The sequence below is a fragment of the Tenrec ecaudatus genome, chromosome 4, assembly GCF_050624435.1.
Source record: "Tenrec ecaudatus isolate mTenEca1 chromosome 4, mTenEca1.hap1, whole genome shotgun sequence".
NCBI lineage: Eukaryota > Metazoa > Chordata > Mammalia > Afrosoricida > Tenrecidae > Tenrec > Tenrec ecaudatus.
The window spans coordinates 44923699-44942433 of record NC_134533.1 but is presented as its reverse complement, the minus strand read 5'-3'; the positions used below and the strand labels follow the sequence as shown (position 1 = coordinate 44942433).

Genomic DNA, 18735 nt, shown 5'->3' with positions numbered 1-18735 from the left:
TACCTTTTATACAATAGCTTACCTATTATTTAGAACTCTTGTTGTTAGATGCCACCAAGCCTATTCTGACCTGCAGTAATCCTATGCCAACCAGAACCAGACACTGTAGTCCTGTGCCGTCTTCAAAATCATTCCCCCCCCACCCCACCCCCGAACCACTGGTGCAGCCTCTGTAGGAATCTGTCTCTTGGATGGCCGTCTTCTTTTCACTGCCTCTCCACTTTACCAAGCTTAATGTCTTTCTCCAGGAGCTGGTCTCTCCTGACACCTTGTCCAAAGTATATCAGATGAAATCTTGCCATTCTTGCCTCTAAGGAGCACCCCAGCCATACCCCTTCCAAGAGAGCTCAGTTTGTCCTCAATAGTAGTCGATCGTGCTTGCAGGGTTCTCTCCCTGCACTGCAATTCAAATGCACCGATTCTTCAGTCTTCCGTAGTCAATATATCTGACTTACTTTCCTTAAAATCTGACTTATTTTTCTTTTGTATTTTTACATGAAGATTCAAGATTTTTTAAAGTGGAATAGCTCATAAATGGTTTTTTGCCTGTCCTAGTAGAAAAGAAGCAGATTTGGTAAAGGATTTAGTTCAACGTGAGTGAGCTATGCAGCCAACCATTCATCAGATTGAACCAGTTGAAAATGCGTGCATTCTCTTTATTTTAAAGACACATTTATGGTGATTAAGCAATTCTGAGTTACTTGAATGCACAGAATTAATGTACAGGTTTTAAAAACTAAAATGATAAAAAGAACATCCAAATGCCAAAATCTTTATTTAATATACCAACCAAATTAGATCAATCTAGAAAACTAAATGCCACCTCTCTTTTGTTATGTTTTTGGAGCACCATTCAACATACATATTGACGATAACTTGGGCTAAATTAAACACACGGAATGTTCTTTTTCTCTGAATTATTTCATGTTACTGTTCCACTTCCATTTCTTAAGTCCAGAATTTTCATTCGTATGCTGCTTTCAATAGCGTAATCACTGAAGAACTGAGAATGCATCTAACTTTCCTGCGCACCTGGTTACCAATTACCATGCAAACAGGTAATTATGGAACAGGGTGGATCAAAGGAGTAAGCCACTCATCTGAAGCTGGGCAGAATGACTCATTTAATAAGCAGGTTGGCTTTTCCATATAATATATAATTTGTTTGTTTAGCTTTTAGGTGTCTATGTGTATAGTTTCTAGAAATTTAGAAAGGATTTTACTGACAAGGTGAAATTAACTCTAAATTCTGCAGATACAAAGTTGGTTTTCATCCTCATGAGGAAGACCAGATTCTAAGCCTCTGACACTGCGATGAGGAATTCTAAAAACTGTTAGAACTTCTGAAGAGGCACATTCACATTACCCTTGCCTTGTCTTTGTTGTTTTCCCAATTCATGTTTACAAATTACACTGAACCATGGGAAGATGGCTTCTCATCTCAAAATGAATTCTAAAGTCCTTACCATGGCCTACCAGGAACTGAAAAGAGTTTCCTCCATTAACACGCTGCTTCTTTCCTCCTTCCCTGCTGGTCCCTAACTTCTTTGTGTTCAGTGGAATCCATCAAGCCTGGGTCACCGTCAGAGCAACACAGTGTTTGTAGCGTTCCTATGCCAGGAAGATAGGTAACTGAGATATGACCCTTTCTTAACTGATGACATGCTCTGCTCAATCACCAGCCTCTCAGAAAGCCTCTCCTGACACTCTGCAAAAGAACACCCTGCTCCTACTGCGCGCTATCTCTTCATCCATTTTTTGTTTCCCTTATACCATTTTTATCTCCCACACAATCCCATATTTACTTATTTACATCTAGGGCCACCGTGTCTACCTGGTTCACTGTTCTTTGGCTCTTTGAACACTGTTGGCCCATGAGGCCCACCACCATGGAGCTGATTCTCACAGTCAACCTAAAGACATTGTAGAATTTGGAGTTTGCAGTCACTGCTTAAGCCATTGTGCCACCAGATGTCTTTCTTGACCCATTAGAAATTCCTGATAATTATTTTAATTCAATGTGTTGACTAAAGGAAGTCCAGCTTCCAGAATGTACTAGTGTGTGATTTTTAAAAAAAATCCTTTTATTGGGGGTCTTTCAGCTCTTCTGACAATCAACCATCAGTTGTATCAAGCACATTTGTACATATGCTGCCATCATCATTTCTAAAGTATATTCTTTCTACTTGAGTCCTTGGTATCGGCTCCTCCTTTTCCCTTCCCTCCCAAAGCCTGCCACCCTCATGAGTCCTTGATAATTTATAAATTATTCTTATTTTCATATGACACCATCCACTGTCTCCTTTCAACCACATTTCTATTGTTCATCCCCCTGGGGGTGGGGGTGGAGTTATACTTCAATCATTGAGATCAGTTCCCCATTTGTCCCCCTTCTCCTCCCACCTTCCCCTTCCCCTCATGGTATTGCTACACTCATTATTTCTCCTGAGGGGTTTATCTCTCCTGGATTCCATGTGTCAAGTGCTCTTATCTGTACCAGTGTATATGCTCGTGTCTAGCAGGATTTGTAAGGTAGAACTGGGATCATGATAGTGGAGGGGAGGAAGCATTAAAGAACTAAAGGAATGTTGTGTGTTTCATCGGTGTTATAGTGCACACTGGCTGGCTTGTCCCTTCCTTGTGACCCTTCTGTAAGGGGATGTCCAATTGTCTACAGATAGGCTTTGGGTCTCCACTCCACCACCCCCTCATTCATATGGATATAATTGTTTGTTTTGGGTCTTCTGATGCCTGATACCTAATCCTGTCGACACCACACGTTCACACAGCCTGGTGCGTGTGCTTCTTCGATGTGAGCTTTGTTGCTTCCCAGCTGAATGACCATTTGTTTAACTTAAAGTCTATAAGACCCCAGACGCTATCTCTTTTAATAGCTGGGCACCAAAAGCTTTCTTTACCACATTTGCTTATACACCCATTTTGTCTTCAGCAATCGTGTTGGGAAGGTGAGCACCACAGAATGACAGGTTATTAGAACAAAGTATTCTTGCATTGAGGGAGCGCTTGAGTAGAGACCCAATGTCCATCTGCTAAATTCATACTTAACCTATAAATATATGTACATAGATCTATAGTCCTACCATTGTAAATTAATATGTTTAAATTTCTATAAATGTATTTTGCTTCCTAGTTCTTTCCTCTATTTTCTCTTACTTTCCTCTTGCCCCACTATCATGTTCAACATTCCACTCTCTGTACTTCCTCTAAGCTACATTGCACTTGATCAAACCCCACCAGGCATTCTATGCCCTCCTTGCCGTTGATTTTAGATCTCTTGTTGTTCCCATGTCCCTGAGTTTGTTGGATCCCCCTCCTTTTCCCTCACCCCCTCCTCTGCCTTGCCCCTCAGGAACCATTGGAACCTTCAGTCCTGTTGTTTTCTCCTCAGGATTGTTTATCCTGCAGATCTATATAGACAGACATGGGTGGAGTTGGGTAGCCTATGGCTAGTTGCAGGTCTGTCTGCTTAACCTTATGAATGTTTTCCAATCAGGTGTAATGCAGTGCCAAGTCAGAAGTCTATTTTTAGAATTCCTCAGGGACTTTGTGGCTTTGCTCCCCTTGCTGCTCGGCTGCGCTCCCTTCTGGTTAAGCGCTGGTGGTGGGGTGGGGTCATATTGGGCACAATTCCCACACTATGTCCTCATTGTTCTGAAAATGTCTTTCTTGAAAATTGGTGGGCTAGGATGTTTCTCTCTCTCTCTCTCTCTCTCTCTCTCTCTCTCTCTCTCTCTCTCTCTCCTGCTTACTTTGCTCCTGCGCCTGTGGTCTGGGCATACCTGCCCCTCTCCCCAGGCTGTATCTTCAGTGCTCTTCTCTGGGGAGGGCATGTTTTTTTTTAAAGTATGCACTCTCCTACATGGTAAATAGGAACACATTATTATAGTCCCTAGACTCACTCTTCTTCTTCTTCCTCAAGCACACATCAATTCCATTTCACACATTGGCACACACACACACACACACACACACACACCTCTATCATGTGCTGAAAAATTAATTCCTGCTGTTTAGTTGTTATCTGAACTTTGGATTCTTCTCTGATGTAATGAATTTTTAACTTAAAAACTCTAAGTATGCTGAGTTTGCCACCCGTCATCATGATTGCACAACTTGGCCATTTGCACTTGGACCCTTCTGTGTGTTCTCCAGTACCCCATGAAGGGTTCTGACATTCATTGTTCAGCACAGGACTTTTTGAATGATATTTCTTGAAAATTATTATTCCCGTCCTTTGGGACACTGATTATGGTTTTGCCATTCCAGGCTGGCAAACAGCCTCTGTGTGCTAATCACTAAGACAGGCTCTGAACTGGTTTATATGACAAGGAAGAACATAGTTCAGGAGCACTCCAAAAGCAAATTTTGACATTGCTACTTTTTAGTAGCAGCCAATGAGTCCAGGGACATGACATTTTCAACCTTTGCTTACTCTTAGGTGCCCTCCATTCTGTTCCACTCATAGAGACCCAATGTGCAACTGACCAAACACTGCTCCATCCAGAGCTACCCGCCTAATGGTTACTAGGTTGGACCCCACCGTCCAAGCCACTGAGTCCATCCATCTCTTTGAGGATCTTCCTCTTTTCCATGTCCGTCTAGTTTACCATGCATGACGTCTTTGTGCATGGATTGTCTTCTCCTGATTCCACAGTGAGATGAAGTTTCACCATCCTGGGTTTTAAGGAGCCTTCTGGCTGTATTTCTCCCAAGGAAGATTTATTTTTATTTATTTTGTTTGTTTTATTTGAGATAAACTTCTTTGTCACAAAAGACTCATCCATTTCAAATTTACTTCACTCCTCTTTCCAAAGCCATTCAACCGCTGTTTAGTTGTGTGATGAAGAATTCCTCTCCTGACCGATTTGCCTGGTTTGGGTCACGGATACTTTCAGCATTCTTCTCCAGCACCACCATTCGAACGCAGTGATTCTTCTCTGCTCCTCCCTGTTCACGGCTCCACATTCACATGCATGTGAGTCACTGGAAAAGATCAGAGCTTCGGTCAGGCACGCCTTAGCTGTCAAACCCTAGTGTCCTATAAAATGGAGGCCAGTATGCCAACTTAATAAAATACATGTAACGATTAACATAAATTAAAAATATACATAAAACCCTGCTTGGAACAAGCTAAACACTTGAGAGTTGTTGTTCTCTTGAATGCTGAAGTTTACATTCTCAGAAAGCTTGATTACAACAGAACAAAATACTTGAGTGTCTGATGCAGCCTCATAGTTCTTGCTGCTACTGTATCAATTGATTGTGTGTAGGGCCTTCATCTTCTCCACTGACCCTGTAGTTTACTGGTAACTTAGCTACCAGCTACTAGCATCACAGCAATGCACAAGCCATCACAGTATGACAAAGTGACTGACAAGTGGTACCCGAAGGCAGGGTCACCCACAGTCAACCAGTTTGACAGTCGCTCAAAATCAACTAGTTTCAGTAGAACTTTTAGATTAAGAACAGACAACAAAGAAGGACTAGGCAGTCTACGTCTAAGGAATTAGCCATTGAAAACCTCATGGAAAGCCCTGAGACATTGTCAGATACCGAAAGCATCTGGAAGAGAAAAGAATTTTATCAGAGCTAGAGGCAACAGTGAGTCCCTCACACCAGAAAGCATTCAAACTGTCAGTGAGGAAGAGCTACCTTACCAAAGTAGAATCGGCCATAATGTCCTACATAGAGTAAAGCCTGCAAAAGGAAGGCCTACAGGACTTTCATTTGCTGATGGGGCAAGACACAAAATGAAAGGAAAAAAACAAAAACAGGGGCAAATATCAATTAATAATCAGAACTTGGAAGGTTTTATACATGAATCTAGGAAATTTGAAAATAACAAAAATGAAAAAAATTATCAAACTGGACATACTAAGCATTAGTGAGTTAAAATGAACTAGTATTGGTTATGTTGAGTAAGAAAATCATATGATCTAGTAGCTGGGAATGACACAATCAAAAGGAATGTCATTGAATTCATTGTTATAAAGGACATTTCAGAATCAATCTGGAAGTACAATGTTGCCTGTGATAGGATTATATATATTTACCTTTAAAGAAATCCAATCAATACAATTATTCCAATTTATACACCAACCATAAAAGATAGTGATGAAGCAATTGAAGAATTCTACCAATGTCTTCAGTCAGAAAGTGTAATTAGGATGCATTCATATTTATTGGCATTTGAAATGCAAATATTGGAAATGAAAAGGAAGGCTCGATCGTTGAAAACATATTCGGGGATAAAAACAAAGTTGAAGATCACCTGACAGAAATTTACAAAACATCAACTTGTTCACAACAAATACCTTTTTCAACCACACAGTGGATTTCTCTGGATGGAGTACCCAGAAATCAAATTGACTCTATATAAGTGTGAAAAGATAATAGAGAAGCCCTATTTCAGCAGCTAAAACCAGAACCATGGACTAACTGGAATGGACCATCAATTACTCAAATATAAGTTCAGGTTGAACCTCTGGAAAGTGAGAACAAGTCCATGAAAGCCAAAATATTACCTGGAGTCTATCCCACCTGAATTAGAGAAAGTCTCAATTACAGATTTGCTGCATTGAAAACTAATGACAGAAGACTTGATGAGCTGTGAGAGGACATGGAGACTATCACCCATAAAGACCAAAAGGTCATTAAAAAGACAGGAAAGAAAGAAAAATCTCAAAGTGGATATCAGAAGAGACTCTGAAACTTGCGCTTAATTATAGAGTAGCTAAGAGAAAAGGTAGAAATGATGAAGTCAAAGAGCTGAGTAGAAAATGTCAAAGAGCAGCTCAAAAAAACAAAGTAAAATATAATAATATAATATGCAAAGACCTAGCTTTAGAAACCAGAGGGGAAGAACATCATCAGCAAGTCTTAAATGGAAAGAATTCAAGTTTGGAGTTTCAACACTGAAATAATCTACGGGCAAAATAGTGAATGGTACAAGAAGTATCAAAAGAAGATGGAAAGAACACACGGAGCCCCTGGACCCCCAAGAACCAATCAACATTCCTCCATTTCAGAAGGTGGTATATTATTAGCAAGAACCAATGATTCTGAAGGAAGAAGTTCAAGGTGCACTGAAAGCATTAACTAAAATAATGCCCCAAGAATTGATGGAATATCAATTACAGTGTTTCAACAAACTGATGAAACCCTGGAAACACGTCCTTGTCTATGCCAAGAAATTTTAAAGACGGCTACTTGGCCAATTGAATGGAAACTGTCCATGTTGGTAGCCATTCCAAAGGAAGGGGACCCACCCGAGTACTCAGACTATAGACTGCAGTCATTGATGTTACTGCAAGTGGAATTTTGCTGAATATTTTGCAACAACTGTTGCAGAAGTACATTGACAGGAAGCTGCCAGAGGTTCGGGCTTGATTCCAAAAAGGGTGTGGAAGAAGCAGTATCATTGCTGATGTCAGATGGATCTTGGTTGAAAGCAGGGGATGCCAAGGCATTCGACTGCATGAATCCTAACTTGCTATGGACAACCTGGAGAAGAATGGGAATTCCAGCAGACTTTATTGTGCTCCTGTGGAAATGGTACATAGAGCAAAAGGCAGTTGTGTGAGCAGAAAAAGAGAACACTGCATGGTTTAAATCAAGAGGGGGTGCATCAGGTTGTATCCTCTCACCATATTTATTCACACTGTATTGTATGAAGTAGAAAGCGGCATCGGGATTGGAGGAAGGCTTATGAACAACTTGCAATCTGCAGGTGACACAACCTTGCTTGCTGAAAGTGAGGAGGACTTGAAACATTTGCTGATGAAGATCAAGGATTGTGATTTTCAGTATGGATTATAATTCAATATAAAGAAGACCCAAATCCTCACAACTCATGCTGTTTCTTATTGCTGCCTTGTGAGGATTTTTGTTTTCTTTATCCTAAACATAATCCTAACCAAAGACTGTATTTTCTTATCCTTGTGTTATCAGCATGTGGCAGGTTGTGAATGAGTCTTTTTTTAAAATCACTTTATTGGGGGCTCTTATAACATTCCATACATCAATTAAATCAAGTATACTTGCGCATATGTTGCCATCATCATTTTCAAGACATTTTCTACTTGATCCCTCAATATAAGCTTCTCTTTTTCCCCTCCCTCTCCTGCCTTTCCACATTGGTGAATCCTTGACCAATTATATGTTATTATTATTTTATATTTTACACCGTCTATTGTCTCCCTTCACCCACATTTCTGTTATTCATCCCCTTTGGAGGGTGTGTGTGCTATATATCTAACCTTGTGATGCTTTCCCACTTTCTCCCCCATCCCCCTCCCCAGCCTTCCCCCTCCCCTCATGATATCACTACTCCCACTATTTTACCTGAGGATTTTATCTGTCCTGAATCCCATGTGCTGAGAGCTCTTATCTGTACTAATATGTGTTCTCCTGTCTAGTCAGATTTGTAAGGTGTAACCGGGTCATGGTAATTGGGGGGGGGCATTCAGGAACTAGAAGAACAATGTGTATTTCATTGGTACTAGACTGCACCTTGGTTGAATCATCCCTTCCTTATAACCCTTCTGTGGGGGACGTTCAGTTGTCTACAGATAGGCTTTGGGTCTCCACTACAACACCCCTCCTTCACATCAATATAGTTGTTTTGGGGATATTTTGATACCTGATACCTAATTCTGTCAACACATAATCACACAGGCTGGTGTGCTTCTTCTATGTGGGGTTTGTTGCTTCCCCGCTGGATGGCTGCTTGTTTAACTTCAAGTCTTCAAGACCACAGATGCTATAATTTTTTATAGTTGGGCACCATCTGCTCTCTCCACCATATTTGCTTATGCACCCATTTTGTCTTCACGATAGTGTCAGGAAGGTGAGTATCAGAGTGCCAGGTCATCAGAACAAAGTATTCTTTTGTTAAGGGAGGCCTTAAGTAGAGTCCAAAGTCCATCTGTTATCTTAATACTTAACATATGAACATATGTACATTGGCCTCAATGCCTTTCATTATAAATTAGCATATTTACATGTCTATAGCTATACCTCTATAGATAGCTTTTGCCTCCTATTTCTTTCCTCTATTTCCTTTCACCTTCCTCTTATCCCACTATCATGCTTGCCCTACATTTGGCTCTCAGTAATTCCTCTCTGATACATTTCACTTGATTAAACCCCACCAGCCATTATACACCCACCTCACCATCAATTTTATATCTCTGTTCCCTTATCCCTGATTTTGTTGGCTCCCTACTTCCCTTCCTGTCCGGTCCTCTCCCATGTCGCCCCGGAACTGCCAGTCCCGTTGTTTTTCCCTTTGAATTGTTCATCCTACCTATCTTATATAAGTAGACATAGGGAAAAAGTAAAACAAACAAAAATACAAAACAAAACAAGGAAAAATCAAGTCTGATGAGGTGCTAATCCCTGTCCCTTAAGTCAGAGGATGACTTTCAGGATTCCTCGGGGACTTGGTTACTTTGCTCCCTTGCTGCCCTGTTGCACTCCCTTTGTGTTTCACTCCCCTATGCATGGGGCAAACCGGGCACACTTTCTGCACAGTGTCTCCAGTGCTGTCCCCTGTAGTGCTATGGGTCAGTGAAGGAATGTCGTGTCTCATGGTGGGGTCAGCCCTAAGGTCCTCTGTGCCTTGGCTGCTCTGAGCCTGGATGTAGTACCTTGGACTTCGTGGGCCGCTAGGTGTATCTGTCCAGGCCACACAGGAGGGAATGAAGAGGGAGAGAGAGAGTAAACCGCATCATGAATGAGTCTTGCATAATTTCTGGTGTCAAGTCTTTCTTTGTATACTTTAGCTTTTCAAATAGTTTTGCTGCTATTTTTGTATTAAGAAAGGATATACGCCCTTTATGTACACTTTTCCAGATTTTAAAATGTGCAGTATTTCCTCGTTCTGTTTCAAGAACAGTCTCTTGGTCAGTGTACAAGTTCCTCATGAATACAATTAAGTGTGCTGGAATTCTCACTCCTTGCATCATAATCCATAATTATTATGACCCACATAGTGTAATGCTTTTGCAACATTGATAAAGCCATTTTTGGTATTCTTTGCTTTAATCATGATCCATTTGGCATCAGCCTTCACACACAACCTCTTTCTATATCTCCTTCAAATCAAGTTTAACATATTGGCAGTTCCCGTTGTTGTGCAATTGCAATCATTTTTTAATTATCTTCAGAAAAAAATTACTAGCTTGTGATATTAATAATATTGTTCAACAGTTTCTTCATTCTGTTGATTCACTTTTATTTTGAAATATGAATCTCTTACCTTTGGTTGGCTAGGTAGTGGTTATCAATATTTCTTTGCACGGAAGAGTGAACATGTTTACAGCATTCCATCCCAAATATGATCATTTGTATTCTTTTAATTTTTGGAGCCCTGTTTTTGGCCAGTGTGTTCAGTGTGGAGGATGAACTTCTTCCTTCAGTATCATCCCTTCTGATCTTGATTATATGCTAACACTTGATATGGTTGAACATGGACTACTCTTTGATACCATGTCTCTGTATGCCCCCAAAAGTACGATAACCAACGTGAGACCTGAATCTCCCTCTATAAATGGAAGTTATTTAAATATTATAATTAAATAATACTTTTTTTTCTGTCCACCCTCAAGCATGTAATTCAGTGTCAATGCTACATTGCTGTCCCAGTGATACTTGTTGATTGATCTAGCCCATCCTAAACTATTCCTTGAGGACTCTGCTGCAATCATCTTACTTAATAAATGGGTTTCGGGAAAAGCATGTTAGAGTGAGGATACTGTTGTCTCTAATAGCTTTGTGGTTGCCATTACTAGATGCCCTCAAGTCCTTTCAGACTCATAGCAACTACCAGAGAACAATCTGTGCAGTACTGGGCCATCTGCACATCCTCCCTGTATGTGAGCCCATTGTAACAGTGGGCCCTGTGTCAGTTCATCTCAACGAGGGCCTCCTCTTTTATACTGACCCTCAACATTACCAAACCTGGATTGTAATGCAGAAAATGAGCCCTCCTGAAACATGCCCATATCCGTAAGACCAAGTCTTGCCATCCTCCTCCAGAGAACATTCTGGCTGTATTTATTCCACCTCTGATTTGTCTGATATATTTAATATTCATTACCCACACCCTAATTCAAAAGCATCAGTTCTTTGGCTTCCATATTTTTGATTCAATTTTCACATGTATGTGAGGTGATTGAAAATGCTATGGCTTGGGCCAGCCACACTTTAGACTCAAAGTGACATGCTTCTTTTATTAACATTATAAAGAAATAAACTTTAACATCACCATTGTCCAGTGTGTTCTTCGTTTGTTTCCTTGACGGCTGCTTTCCTGACCATGGCTTGTGAATCGGGATGAAATCTTTGACAATGAGGCAATAGTTCATGGCAGCTTGATTTTAAAGTTTGAAAGTGATAGTATCTGAGTATAACGAGTGAAAAAATAAAATTGCACATGAAGTACAATGAGACGACTATAACCAATCTACTATTTGTTTCTGTCTCAGAATGATAATTTAAATGTTAAGGAAAGCAAGTTTGAGTTCTAGCCAAGTTGAATTATTATAATAGTTGAGAGAACTGTCAGGAAAATGAATAACTTTTAACGTGCGTGGGTTTATACATTTTAATATTCCAAGCCAGTCTGCAGGGTTATTGGATTTTATAATAGAAAGTAAAATTGATTGAATTATTTCATTATGATAGACTCAGATTCACACGCATAAACCCTATTTCTGCATATAACACCACCAGGTAGGTAACACACACATGCATAGAATGTGTTTGGCATACATAGGAAATTAATGTGAGGGAGATTCACATTTTGAAAAAACTGCGTAATATGCATTATTTACATCAAAATGCAATGCACAAATATATATTATCCTTCTGCCTATAGAAAATATGTATTGCTAACTCAGTTTACTTGCAATATTGTGGTATGTTTCCTTCCCTTCAGTCTGTATTAGTGATGGACAGAACATATAGAGGCAAGGCAATAATAGTAGAAGATTAAAAAGATCATCAAAACAATTTGACTTTTGAATATTGTTTTAAATAGTCTCCAGGACAATATTACTTACACATTGTCTTTTGTAATAGTTTGAATATGCTTTGTCTATAGAATAGATTTTATATTTCTAATTATACTTCCAGTATATATGAGGGGGTACCCCCCCCCAAAACCTGGAATTGTGCTGGGCGGAGCCAAGCTTTCATAGTATGCATTTTTCCTGCTAGGTGAGCATCCAGCAACTCACTCTCAGTTAGTGCACCCAGTGGCGTCCCCAGGCCCGGGAAGGCTCTCTCTGATCACAGTGAATTTTTTGTAAAGCAATTGCGCTCGAACCTCTTTTTTTTTTTTTTTGCTCAAATATTTGTGTTTATTGTGATGGCTAATTTAAGAGAACACTGTGCAGCTATGAAATTTTGTTCCCTGCCTGGGAAAACATGCCACAGAAACCGCTGTGATGTTGAATACACCTTACAAGGCCAGCGCTGTGGGAAAACTCAAGTGTATGAGTAGTTTTCTTATTTCAGAAAAGGTGAAATGTTGATTGATGACAAACCTTGTTCTCGACTTCCGTCATCTTCCCAAGCAAATGAAAATGTTGTCTCATGGTGCAGTTGGAGTGGGTTCCCCAGGTCAGACTGTTAATCAAGCTTTCTATTTAGAGGTTCTGAAAAGATTGCATAACAGTCTGCCACAAAATGGCTTGATTTGTGGCAGACAGGGAACTGATTTTGCCAACACAATACATCTGTTCATGCAGCCATCTCGGTGAGCCAGTTTTGGACAAACACCAACCTGGCTCTCTTGCCCCACACACTTTACTCACCTGACCTCATTCCATGCGACTTCTTTTTGTTTCTGTGCATGAAGAGGAACATGAAAGGACAGTAGTTTGATGTTGTAGAGAAGGTGAAGGAAAAAAACAAGGGAGGTTCTGTCAGCCATCCAAACAGATGAGTTTGAAAAATGTTTCCTAGAATGGAATTGCAGATTTGACAAATGTATTAAGTGTAATGGTGAGTAAGTACTTTGAAGGTGATAATAAGGTTGTTTTGTAAAACATTTTAAATGCATACCTTTGGGGGAAAAAAAACCGTTTTTTTTTGGGGGGGGTGGGATACTCCCTTGTCCAATTTTGAGATTAAGTCCCAGTTCAACAATTGTCTAGTGAAATATTTGTTTCCTTGATTTACAAGTTGGGAGTAAACATAGCCACCAGAAATGATGCTAGCGGAGACAATGCAGTGATATCTATGTCTCTATATCAATAACTGTAAAACAGACCCTCGGTGTTTCAGGTAGGAGAGCACTTGGCTGCTAAGTGAAAGATCGGAGGTTTGAGCTCACCAGTCATTCAACAAGAGAACGATGTGACAATTTGTTCCACAAAGATGTGTAGGCTTGGAAAGCTAATGGGCAGTTCTCTGTCAGACTGAGGCTTAAGTGTCAGCGTGGATGGATTCAGTAGCATGTAGCATACATTTAAGTACATTTAGATCATATATCCTTCACACACATACAGCACTAAATCGCTGCATAGTATGCTTTAATAAATATTTCTGCTTAATTAAAAATTAGTAATTTTGTGTAACATATGTCAATAGTGTCGATACCAGTTTTGTCTAAAAGAAAAGAATAGCATTTTCTTTTTTCTCTCCCACTTACCAGGCTTATGAAAAAATTGCCTATCTGCTCACTAATTTAGGTAAGTTCACTTTTCTTACTTCACGCCTTAGCAAGTAAATGACGGACACTATAAAAAGGCATAGGTACTTTAGTTGTTTTAGCAATTTTAACATCGATGCAGTTATATACTTATTTATAAATAAAAGGGAATGAAGTGGCGGAGGAATTAGAGCTGTAGCCAATGGTGGAAGGACAATGCATGCCGCTACTCAATCCCCAAACTCCCTTCTAGTGATCAGCAAAGCCAGTCTTGCCGTTTGCATATGCTCCCTTCAACTTTTCATTTAACACACACCCGCTAATAATTACCTTTATCAAAGGACTATTGATGGTAGGTGTGCATAATATAAAAAAACAAACACTGTGGTGTGATTTATAAAGAAAATGTATAAGTAGGATTTATAAAGAACACCCTTTCTCTGTTTTCTGTGTCTCTGAGAGAAATACTTTTAAAGTTTTAATTGATTTATTTTGTTATTTCCTTTTTTATTTCTAAGTGACTTACTTCTACTGCCTCTTTGGTGTAGTTGTTTGAGTTTTAAATAATTATTGCCTTTGCAGGATACAGCACAAATGTTTATTTCTTAAATTTCTTTGTAATATATTAACCCCTCATATCACCAGTAAACATCCAATAACCAAATTCACTTTTTTATTCTCCCACTAAGATAGTTATATCAGAATTTTTAGTCAAGATAATAACTGTTGTTATTAGGTATCATTGAATCAGTGCCGGCACCTAACGATCCTGTGCACAGCAGAAAGAACACTGCCCGTCCTGTGCACCCTCACAGTTGTCCCCATGCTTGAGCCCATTGTTATACCCACTGTGTCCATCCTTCTCTTTGAGGGTGTTGCACTCTCTCACTGCCCCTCCTCTTTACCAAGCATGATGTCCTTCTCCAAGGACTAATCTCTCCCAACAGCATGCATGCCTAAAGTACATAAGACGAAGTCCCACAATCCTGGCCTACGAGGAGCACGCTGGCTGGACTTCTTCGTTGACAGATCAATTTATCCTTCAAGCAGTCCATGGTACTTTACACTGTCTTCTCCAGAATCATCATCGTTCAAATGCGTTGATGCTTCGTTAGTCTTCCTTACTCAGTGTCCAACTTTCACATGCATAGAAGGCCATTGCAAAAGCGTGGCTTCAGTTAGGTGCACTGTTGCCTTCAAAGTAACATTCTTGCTTTTCAATTCTCTAAAGAGATATTGTGCAGCCGATTACCCAATACAGTGAATCTTTAGCCTCTTGACTGTTGCTTCCATGCGCATTGATTGTGGATCCAAGCAAGATGAAATCCTGGACAAATTCAAACATTGCTCCATTCATCATGCTGTTAACTAATGCATCATTACTATATATATATGTATATGGTTGAAATTGACTGCTATGGACCATTTGGAATCAGAAAATCATGTGGATTACACGTTAGCAAGGACACTGTGAAGACAAATGGTTTTGCATTCATTCTCTAAAAAAGGTCATTTCAAGATCTAGCTTGAAGTATGATGCTATCTATGATAGGATTAGATCTGTTCCAATTAAAGACACTCAGCCAATAAAAATATGACTCAAATTTATGCTCCAACGTCTAACTATTGATGAAGAAAATGAAGAATTCTACCAATAGCCTCAGTAGGAAATTGATTGAATGTGTACTTAGGAAGCAGTCATACTTATTGGCAATTGGAATGTGAAAAATTTGAAAGAGAAAGGAACAATAGTTGGAAAATAAGGTCCTGGTGATAGAAGGGAAGCTAGAGATTGCATGATAGAATTTTGCAAAACCAATAGCTTGTTCATAGCAAATTCCTTTTTACAGCAACACAAAAGGTGGATATTCACATGAATTTTTCGGGGTGGGATACATAATCAAATTGACTACATCTGTGGAAGAGACGCTGGAGAAGCTCAATATCAGCAGCTGAAACCAGGCCAGGGGCTGACTTTGGAAGACCTTCAACTCATCCTATGTGAGTTCAGGTGAAACTGAAAACAAATCCATGAGAGCCATAATACCACCTTGATTCTCCTGCACCGGGACCTTGAGACTGTCTCAAGAAGAGATTGAACATTAATGAAGACACCCAAAACCATTATTCCTGATGAGAGCAAACTGTCATTGAGAACCATGAAGAAGAAATGATCAGAGTAATTGTCAATGGAGGCTCTGAAACTTGCTTTTAATCATGAAGTAGCTAAAGCAAATGGAAGAAATGATTAAGTAAAAGAGCTGAAAAGAAAATTTCAAAGGTCAACTCGGGGAAAATATACGTAAATATTATAATGAAATGTGCAAAGACATAGAACACCAAAAGGGAAGAACACTTGATTTTTTTTGGGGGGTGGGGAGGTGGGGGACTTTTCAGCCTATCTTAAATGAAGACTGAAGAAAAACCCAAGCCTCAAACTACAATAATGAAAGATCCTATGGGAATAGTATTGAACGATGCAGGAAGCATCCAAAGAAGATGGAAAGAATACGCAGAGTCACTGCACCAAAAAGAACTAGTCGACATTCCACCATTTCAGATGGTATCACATGAGCAAGAACCAATGGTACTGAAAGAACTTCAAGCTGCACTGAAAGTATTAGTCAAAAACAAGGCCCCAGGAATTAATGTAATGCCAATTGAGATGTTTCAGCGAGCTCAAGAAGCACTGGAAGCAATCTACTAGTATAGGCTAGTAGAAAATAAGAAGACACTTATTTGACCAAAAGCATAAAAGAGATCCATATTTGTACCCATGCAAGGAAAGTTTTGCTGAAGATCATCCCTAACTTCTTGCAGCAGTACATTGACAAGGAGCTGCCACAGGGCTGGGCCAAATTCAATGTGAAACAAGGGATTTATTTGCTGATGTCAGATAGATCTTGGCTGAAAGAAGACAATACATATTCTTACTTGTGTTTTATCGATTATGTAATGCATATGATTTTAGCAATCATAAAAAACTATGGTTGCATTAAGAAGAATGCAAATTCCAGAGCTCTTCATTGTAGTCATGAGGAACCTATACATAGATCAGAGGTAGTTGTTGGAACAGATCAAGGAACAGTGGGTGTCAGCACTGTAGCTTTTCACATACTTAGTCAACCTCTATGCAAAGAGAATAATCAGGGAACCTGGATTATATGAAAAAGAATGGGCCATCAGGATTGGATGAAGGCTTATTAAGTACCTGAGATAGGCAGACGGTGCAGCCTTGCTTGCTGAAAGCAAGGAGGCCTTGAAGCGTTGCTGATAAAGATCAAGAATAGCAGCCTTCCATATGAATTATAATTCAATATAAAGAAGCGTCGATTCCTCATAACTGCGCCATGAGGTAACATCTTATTAATAGAAAAAATGCTGGATTTTCAAGGATCTTATCTTGTTTGGTTCCAGAATCAATGACCGTGGAAGCAGCAATTACAGATCAAATGCTACTGCATTGGGCCAATCTGTTGCCGAAGACTTCGTGAGAGTGTTGAAAATCAAGGAGGCGGTTTGAAAGGTTAAGAGGAGCAGAACCCAGGCTCTGGTCCTTTCAATGTCCTCCCATGCGTGTGAAAGTTGAACATTGAGTAAGGAATACCGAAGAAGAATCGATACATTCAAATTGTGGTGCTGGTGAAGATGGTGAATGGACCATGGACTGCCCAATCTGCTGGAATAAGCATGGCCAGCGTGCTCCTTAGAGGCAAGGATGGCAAGATTTCATCTTACATACTTTGGACATGTTGTCAGGAGAGACCAGGCCCAAGAGGAGGACAGTAAGCTTGGTGGACTCAAGGAGCAGCAAAAATGAGGAAGGTCCTCAGTGAGGTGGATCATCAGTAGCTACAACAGTGGACTTACATGTAGGAACAATTGTGGGAATGGCAGGCGAATCATAGTGTTGGGTTCTGTTTTGCGTTGCGTAGCTATGGATAAGAACTGACTTCATGGCACTTAACAATAACAACAGCCTGATTGTGTTGAACAGTGAAGTGCTGTCTACTTTCATAAAGAAATCCTGAACTTTATATTTTATATTTTTAGTCTTCTGATGAATATTTTATACCCATTCATATTTTAAACTTACAAGATCTATTTCCAGTTCTCAGAAGATATGTTCTTGTTTCAGAAATAAAATGTGTTAAGAAGGAAAATACTACAATTTTAAGAATTTAGACTCTGGAATAGGAACGCACGGGTTGAAATTTTGCTCTGCCACTATTATGCATGGTTACAGAATAATTATAATCTTTTTTATTTTCTCACACCACTTTTTCCTTTTCAATGGGAATAAAATAATGTATACTTTAGAGTGTTGCTTTAAAGATTAAATCATTTGATGTATATAAATATTTTACATATATAAGGGGAATGAAATTAATATTGAACATGTCAGTTAACTTTCTACTTTCTCCTTGAGGATGGTAATTATAGGGCATTGTGGGAGGTTTTTGTTGTTGTTGTTTCCCTTTTATATTACTTTAAGTGCATAGTTTCTATCTGTATGTTTTTTTGTTTCTTATTTTTTAGTTCCTTTTTAGGCAATTTTCTTTTTTACTTTAATTCTAACTTTTTAAATCATTTTATTGGGGTCTTATATATATAACTCTTATCAAAATCCATACATACATCAGTTTTGTAAAGCACATTTGTACATCTGTTGCCCTCACCATTCACAAAACATTTGCTCTCCACTTAAGCTCCTGGCATCAGCTCCTCATTTTTCCCCTCCCTCCTCACTGCCCCCTCCATCATGAACCCTTGATAATTTATAAATTATTATTTTGTCCTATCTTGCACTGTCAACGTCTCCCTTCACCCACTTTTCTCAAATGCATGAAAACCTGTGGCTTCTATTTTTAAAGCGAGACATTAGAAAGCATGTGAAATTCTCTATGTGTACAAATCATGAGGTCTATCCTTTGGACAGCGACTGGTGCAGGTTCAAAAAGCCTCCAACTCTTTCATGGAAAGTTCCAAGTGTTAGTTTTATTTGATATTTTTCTATTGCACTGTCAATTTTCTTTTAGATACATCTTGCCTTT

The 18735-nt window shown here is 39.4% G+C and overlaps 1 protein-coding gene across 1 annotated transcript in view; it reads left to right on the top strand.

Annotated features, from left to right (window-relative positions):
* Nucleotides 1-18735, top strand: part of ANO3 (anoctamin 3) — a 460260-nt gene that overhangs the window by 413100 nt on the left and 28425 nt on the right. The window contains exon 22 of the mRNA XM_075548400.1: nt 13685-13721. Within this exon, the coding sequence (XP_075404515.1) occupies nt 13685-13721 (37 nt within the window). The remainder of the gene's footprint in view (nt 1-13684; nt 13722-18735) is intronic.